The sequence below is a fragment of the Pundamilia nyererei genome, unplaced genomic scaffold (genome assembly GCF_000239375.1).
Source record: "Pundamilia nyererei isolate P.nyererei 1_Seehausen unplaced genomic scaffold, PunNye1.0 scaffold00078, whole genome shotgun sequence".
In the NCBI taxonomy this organism is placed as follows: Eukaryota; Metazoa; Chordata; class Actinopteri; order Cichliformes; family Cichlidae; genus Pundamilia; species Pundamilia nyererei.
In genome coordinates, this window is record NW_005187479.1 from 2,521,725 (window position 1) to 2,530,248 (window position 8,524).

The 8,524-nt window shown below is 40.2% G+C and overlaps 1 protein-coding gene across 1 annotated transcript in view; it reads left to right on the forward strand.

Moving 5' to 3' along the window:
• Positions 1 to 8,524, forward strand: part of mrpl23 (mitochondrial ribosomal protein L23) — a 45,863-nt gene that overhangs the window by 4,290 nt on the left and 33,049 nt on the right. Inside the window, exon 3 of the mRNA XM_005737706.1 lies at positions 8,061 to 8,143. Within this exon, the coding sequence (XP_005737763.1) occupies positions 8,061 to 8,143 (83 nt within the window). The remainder of the gene's footprint in view (positions 1 to 8,060; positions 8,144 to 8,524) is intronic.

Sequence of the window (8,524 nt, forward strand, 5' to 3'; positions counted from 1 at the left end):
TGTGTGTGTGTGTGTGTGTGTGTGTGTGTGTGTGTGTGTGTGTGTGTTTCTGTATATACTTGTAAGTGTGAGTGAGTCCGTTTGTGCGAATGGTGTGTTTCTTTGTGTATATATGCACAAAACTGGGTAAGTGCAGGGTGCGTGTGTGTTTATAAGGGTGTGTAAGGTGTTCTGTTTTTTTCCTCACAGTCTTTGATGCTTGCGAGAGGTGCATGGCTGATTGATATGCTGCTGGGGCCTCAGTGTGTGCTTGGAAACACTGTTATTTTTTTCACTTTTCTTACCAACATCGTAGTAAATGGACCCACACAGAGAGACAATGACAAATGTCACTCCCACTCCCAGTTTATTGATAAGTCTGAGTCACTGTGGCAGTGAAAGCTGTTGTAGTTATGATTCTCAAGTGTAGGCGGTGTAAGCGTGGGTAAATTTTAGAGCCGAGCAGCTGTTAATGAGAACTGGTAACTGTTGGCGTTCTCAAGAGAATAACACAAGGTGGCCTTTATCTTGCTGACACCTGGGAGCTAGATATCCATAGTTGTTTGTCTTGCTCTCTTTTGCTTTTCTCTAGTTTTCGTACTTTTTGGCAGTATCACTCACTTTCTGGCATGTCTTCCTCCATCCTTTCCCTCTGTCCCACCCTGGGCCTGCTGTTTATTGTGCTTTTCTTAAGCACTTTGCTATGTGTCCAAAATCAATCCTTCTTTGACACTTGTTTTTTGAGACACCTGGGCTGTGTTCTCTGGAAATTCTCTTTCTACCTGCCAGAGGGAGGTATTTGTTGGTCTTTTTGATTGTTCTCAAACCTTTTGTGCTATGTAAGTATTTCCCCTCTGTTCTATAACATCATCAAATTTCTAGGCTCACACCCACGCACACCTTCTTGTACCTCACCTGGCATGGCGAGAGGCCAGTACACTCTCTCTCACACACACGCACACATGCACACAAAGAAAAGAGCATGCCATTGAACTTTCAGTTGAGTCTGCTACTCAGTCACATTTCATGCTATGCAGACTAATAACTATGAAACCAGACCATGCTGTGGTTTCTCACTCTAATCAGACTTGAGCGAACTGACCCTGTAGTACTGCACCTCACGATTTCTTTTGCCAATGGTTCAGTTCCTGGACCTAACAGTGTTGGAGTCACCAATATATCTGGTCACCTCTTCAACGTAATAAGTACACGTTTGAAACTGTGCCTTTTTTTTTTTTTTCCATGCTTGTAAACCCAAGTTAATGTCATATTAAGTCATTTAGCCTGTAGATTTGTGATGTAAACTCTATTGACCTGTTTCTCGGTAAGAACTTTTGTGACTTTCAATGACCGGCTCTTTGATCTATTTTTGTTCTGTTGTCAGGCTGCAGGGTAAATAAAAAAACTCTAATCCTTCACACGCTGCTTTTATGCTCTCAACTTCTCAACTGTCTCTTTTCTCCTCAAGTCTCGGGTTCCTTGGCAGCTTTCCCTCTAAACAAAGTCGGCTACTATGATCTCGATACTTAGTGTTTAGCACTTTATGTGTGTGTGTATTGTCTCTGAAGATGGGAGGGTTAAAGTAGAGACTGTACGTATCTCAACCTAAAATTGACAATGGGCAGGTCAACAATGTGGAGCGGCTTTCATTTGCCTTTCATCTGTGCAGAAGATACTCTCCTGTTTCATTCTCACCGCTAAACCACTTTGACGCAGTGCACTTTGATGTTCATGTGTGCATGTATGAGTATGTATGGGCTGTGTAGTGTACCTTCGATGTTTAAACTATTGTGTGTGTATATAAAGGCCTTATTAATTTAAGCTAGTTTAATGTTTCCCTGACATTCACCATAAAAGCGCGCTGTTTGTCTTTATTAAGGCATTTTTCTTCAGTGTATAATCCATGTATTCTTTCTTGTAAGACCCCCCACAAAAAAACCCCCCAAACAAACCAAAAAACAACCTGTTAGATTCACAGTTGATGCAAGAGCAATTCAAACAGCAAACAACCAGTGCCTGAGATTTCTTTCCCTAACTCGTCAATAATTCTTTCCATCGGGTTCTGGTGCAGAACCAGTTCTCCTTGATTCTGATCCTCTGGACTGAACATTTAATAGTTCTACTATGTAAAGCTCGGATGTTATCAAGTCATGGTGGATGGAGTCTGTGGGCTGTATCGGCTGGTCATTAGTGACTTTCTTAATGTAACCCCTCCCAGAACCATTAATGTCAGTGGTTCGAATAATGTCTCTGTGGTAGCTTTGTTTTTACTACCACCAGTCTTTTTTTTTTTTTTTGTTCTTGATGAATAAAAATAATGATGAAATACATGAACTGGTTCTACACTGGGTGCCACATCAGGGTCGAGAGGGTTATATGTGATCATAAAAAGCCTAATGGCTCCTGATGAGATCATAAAGGAAGGGCAATTTTTAAACTGTCATGTGTGTCTGTTACTTGTAAGCTGTAAACCAAAAAGACTATGAGCAGCCAAATATTTAATGCAGCTGTTTTTTTCTTTTTTCTTCGTCAAACAAGGGGCCAATTAAATGTCTTTTAGTAGTTTCTGAACAAAGTAATCTTTTTATGGTTGTGACAGCAAAATCAAGCTTATACAAAGTGATGTTTATCTTAAAAAAAAAAAAAAAAAGAAATAAAGCACTATAATATACTTTCCTACTCTAACCTTTGTAGGCCACAAGCCTAATTCAACCCTTCACACAGCGCTTTGCTCCTAGACATTTGGGTTTGGTCTCAATCACAGACCTCCAGATTAGCAGATGACCTACTCTTCCTCTTGAGCCAAGAGCAATGCCATATTCTTACAATGTAATGTTTTTAGAGTGGAATCAAAATCAGTTGGTACATTTTTGTGTTCATAATTCCATCAATTTTGACAAGATCCCCAACTACACTTTGTCTTACAGATGACGATCATTTGAGCCACAAATTTTTATTTTGGATTCATCGTTCTGTAAGACTTTCAGGCATTGATTTGTTTTTTTTTAAAGATAATTTGGCATGCTTCAGACTTTTCTACCTGTTTTGATATCCTTTAGAATGGCTTTTTGACAGTCACCCTTCCATTTAGACTATGATGATAATGCATCTATTATTACTTAAATTAACAGGTTGCAGATCAATGGAAAGGCCGTTCATCTGCTGTAGACAGAGTATAAGTTGCTAAGTTGTCTGTGTAGACCCAACACTGGCCCATCGCTGACTAAGGTGCCTCTTTTGCGATTGAGTGATTCATATGTAAGTATTAAGTAGCTTAACAAACAACGAATATTCCTCTAAAAAAAAAATTAAGTACTGGAGTGAAAAAGCAGCCAATGTCCAGAAAAACACTTTGAAAGACTTCGGGAAAGCCTGGAAAACTATTGCTCAAGACTGTTTTAAAAAACTGCAAGATGCTCAGAAACAAAATATAAAGAAATGGGGCTGGTTTAAGACTTTTGCACGGTACTATAGTGGAACTTAATACTTGACATATGAATCACCATGACTAGGGATGGGTACCGGTATCCGGTGCCATGATGGCACCGATTCTGACATAAATGGTAGTAACCAGACCGAAAAACAGTGCACATTTCGGTGCTTTTTTTCCCTGAGGCGAAGTGGTCAAAAGTCTGGCTGTACTTCACAGCAAAATATGCAAACTCAGCAGCCTGCAACAAGTGCTTTAAGGTGATACTGTGATACTGTCAAAGGAGGTAACACCTCAAATCCGATGAAACACCTGGTGACGCATAGCGGTTTTTTTTTAAAGCCGAAAAATGCGCCGTATGTGATAGCTTGCTGCGAGACCTCACACCGAGCGCATCTACTGCGGGTGTGGTGCCAGTTATCGGACCCGCAGTTAGCAACATCCCCCAAAAACCCGAAGAGGAGAGTCCTGGCCCGTAGCCCTGCCAGTGTAGCAGAAATGATGATGATGATGGCAGCAGCAGCCGTTCTTCTCTGCGCGAGTAGCTTAATGTTGTTCGTGTGTAATTTACGTTGAGTAGGCTAACCACGTTATTACATTAATGCATGTAAGGTGAACTAGCAAACATCATCATAGCTACATGCGGCTGTCCTCTTGTTTGATGGCAGATACTCCCTTCACCCTGGCCAAAAAGGCTAAAATGACCAAAGAAAAAGTGGAAAACAGTTAAACATGAGAGGTTTAGGACAAAGTTTGTGTTTTTTCCATTGTTTAAGCACTGCTTCCAGCCAAGAGTGATACCATATATGCCCCATAGCTGCAGAAAAGGCTAACATTGTTATCTTTTTACAAAAAAACCAGCTGAATATGAGAGGTTTTTGGACCAATTTTGTGTTCTCCATTCTTTAAGCACTGATTTGAGCACCGTTTAAGCACCGGCACCGTTTCAAAAGTACCGGTTTGGCACTGGTATCGGATAAAACCTAAACGATACCCATCCCTAACCATGACCCTTCAATATAAAGGCAAATTGAAGGGACTCTTGTTGTGAATTGATGCTATATAAGTAGAACTGAATTGAATTCAACTTGGGTACCAGGTTGTCATAGCTTATTACAGAAAATTGAGATTTAGTTGACACATTAAGGATAACAGTTCTAATGGGAGTTTTTCAGTATTGTCATACACTGTCAAAGCCACCTCTTGCTCTTTTTCAAATGTGTCCTTTCACCTACTTCTTTCATGCTTTCAGAGCACAGGTGTAAATTGACTACCTAAAACCAGTGGATGTGATACTGATAATCTTTTTGGCTCCATGCGAGTTAGCCCACATTTCAGAATAGGAACGATCCAGAAGCTTGTAGATTCTTTGCAAGTGAGAGATTACATCTGAAAGCAACTGCAAGTAGGTTAATCTGCAGATTGATGAATCTGCTTTATTGTCGCACATAAACAATCGTGTCACAGCCAGACAGAGCAAAAGCTTCAAAAGCTTTACCTCGTTTATGTCATCCTGCTTCCAGCCCTTCTTTCTTTAACACTGCATGATATTAGATCAAGGTCCCTTGTCTCCCTTTACACTCCCCCTTTAACAATGCAGAACAATATAACTTTTTTAAACTGTTTTCTGACAATGAAGCTAGTGTTCCTGAATTAAACCTGCTTGGCAACAACGGACCATAATTGAACCTAATCCATCGTCTGCGTCATCTGATGCCCTTCTAGGTTTTGTGTTTGGAGTTCTTTCATCGTCTTGGCTGAGGAATCTTTGTAGCATGAGTGTTTGCGTATAAATATATACCAGTTGCTGAGGAACGATGCCGTTAGCCTTAGCAGTTGCTGGAGACAGGTTTTCATTCTTCCTGAGAGGCAGAAGTGCGAAAGGTTAGCTTGTGGAGTCAGATGGGTGTTTATACTGGGATGATGATCAGATGCTGCCTGCATCGCTGCTGGAGACGCCACGCCCTTTGTCTAAGTTTAGCCTTGTTTATGTGCACACTTAACTTGACATTTTCTCCTCAGCTTTCAGCCCAAGGCTTTCTTTCAGATTGGGTCCTGGTTTGTAGCTGAGATGAGAGTTATGTTTTGACTCAGGTCACAGGAAAAACAGCTATCTCATGCAACCCCTGTCAAGCGTGTGTATGAATTTAGAGTACTGTATAAAAATGCAAAGCAGTTAGAGATACAACTAATGCCATAAAGTGATTTTATTTATCAGTTAACTCCACACAATGCACAATGAACAGAAAAAACACAACCTCATCAGTTTTTGTCTGCTTGTGGTTACAAATGAGTGCCAAAAACTTGGATAACAGTTTTTCTGTTTGTTTGTTTGTTTGTTTTGGTACATGAAGTGACTAATGTCAAATAAACAAACTCATGTTAGAGCTTGATATGTCACATTTCTGCCGATCAGTCCACATAAACAGGTACCCTCATTACTTCAGTATGGCTGTTTCACAGCGAGCTTCGGTTTCAATTTCGGTTCTGTTCATTTGCTCTTTTCCACAATGGCCAGTTAAAGCATTTTGGGCTTTAAGAAGCAAACACAGAAAAAAATAATAAGAGATGGCCCAAACACATGGTGGGACAACCATTTGTTTACACTAATCACAGCAATTTGTGTATGAATGGTTACAGTTAGCAAAAGGTGATACAACACACAAAGCAACTGAGGTCAAATTAAAGATGTGATTATTAAAAAAGAAAAGAAATGGTAGTGTATAAAAAGTAAACGGAAAAATATCCACCGTTTCACGATTTTACATGTTGTCTTTGCACTAGTTTTAATTAAATATTCAATTTGAATGATTTTCGAGTCATTGCAATTTTATTTTATTTTTAATATTTCCATTTTACATGTATCACAACTTTTTTGCAAAGAGTTATAGTTTGGAAGACAGTTGTTGCAAAGTACTTAACATAATACAAACATGAATCGCGGTTTGTAAATATACACTAGAAGCTCTTGTATCCAGCAGCAGAAACTTTAGCTCTACCCCCCCAAAAACAGAAATTTATATAACCTGGTAATAGAACTCTTTTTTTTTTTTTTTTTTCTATGATGGATGCCATTGCTGTGTTTGTGGTGGTGGGATAATTTGAGTTGTAAAAGCAGTTGGGATTTAGAAATATTCTCCTCATTAATCAGGATCAGTTCACTGTGCTAATGATCCAGAAGAGACCTCAGTGGCCTCTAAGCCACTTTCTTCTCTTCCAGTTCCGCGCAACTGCTTTCTAGGAAAACCCGACTGTGTAATCAGTCTTTCTCCCCCTCCTGATCTGACGTACCCCTGGTCACTTTGCTGTGCTTCACTGCCCTCTGGCACACACACTGTGAGACAGTAGTTATGGTGGAGGGGGGGGAGCGTAAATGGAGCAGAAGACGGATTTGCATGCCACATCTTTTTCCTCTTGACAGTAGAGACAAATGCATCTAGAAATGCTCTCAACGAGATCCTTTTTTGTCACAGTAAAGCAGAAGCCTCTTCACACTAATGCCCCTAGTGGACCAGGACCACGATTGAATGTTGAGAGGATGAAACTCACTGCCAAGTTGGTTCTCACTTTTCATAGCTGGGCAACTCTCTGAAGTTGATGTTTAGTAGAAACCCTGTGATGGTCAAATCACTATATCAAGCCATATATTTTGATTAAATGGTGGATTTGAATGTGGAAATTCTTATTCAAGTATCAAAAAGAGCAAGGCCTCAATGCACAAATCTTAGAGGGTCAAAGAGAAGGTTTTACTTCTGCACCAATGTCAGGTTTGCCAAACTTTAGTCTATTATAGGGGGAAAAGGCAATTGTTTGTATAGCATGGGAACATATATTACATCACTCTTAAGTACAAAGAGTCTTTGTATTCACAGATGGGGTTTTCTCATGCAAATGTTTGCCTCAGCTAATATTGTTACAACAACTCAAGGTATCGGGCCGTCACCTTGGAAAAACGGTGAATATTACATTATCCTGTTCTATTAAAGAAACGTATGAGGTGATAGAAGATGCCATATCCGAGGCACTCATGTCAGACCACAACGTCGCTATTAAGCACTTTGTCAGACGCATTTGGGAAGTGCTTTCTACCAGGCTAATCCAATTGGCTTGATTGATTAGCAGTTAAAAGCCTTTCTTTCCCTAGTCAGAGGAATCTGCTTCAAATGCTGCCCAGCAGGCTAGCTTTAGCTAGGCTGGCCTGCCGGATCAGTTGGTGCCAGGCCCACTTCCTGTGTAGGGTTTCACAGGACGCGATCAATACTTGCAGACAGCTAATTGGATGAACACTGACACTCACATTTCTCCTCTCCACTTTACGGTCCATAGAATAAAAGCTGAATATTGGTTTGTACGAGAGTGTCCTGTCCGTTACATTTGATAATATAACAACAAAGTTTATGGGAATGCAATGTGGAAATGAGCTGCATCATTTCTATGTAGGTGTCAGTTAAGTGAATGTGGCATTATATGATCAACAGTGATCCAGTATGTAAGCCTGCAAGGGCTGGACTTTAACCGCAAAGATTTTTTCTCGGCCTGTTGTGTCTCCAAACACACGTCCAGATTAATCCTTATCATATGCAACGCCTTATTCTTGGAAGCCTCCATAACCTCTATTCTGTTTTCTGTTTTTCTGGTTATATCTGGACAGAATGACCAAGTACGATGTAAAGAACTACTTGGAGAAGATCTATAATGTCCCTGTGGGAGTTGTCCGCACCAGGATACAGTTTGGTGAGTCTTCTCATTTCTTTGCACTCAAGCACAGAGGGCCTGTAACTTTTTCAGAATTTGGAGTGATTGTACTGTTTCGCAAAATATCATCATGTTATTGCCAGGGTTGGCCTTATCTCTTTGTTTTTGTTGTTTGGGATGAAAGTGTGTTCGCTCAGCTCTAAATGGGATACAAGCACCATCGTTTTTTTGGGTGTTTCTACTCTTTCTTATTTTCATCTTCATTGTAATCTTCTGCTTTTCTTCTGATAAATGCGGCCATGACAGCTAACTTAAATGGAAAAAAGTTTTTGATTGGGATGCTCTTTACATTTGGTGTTTGAGCCTCAAGTACTATAGTGCTAAAATGGGCTGTGTGTGTGTGTGTGTGTGTGTGTGTGT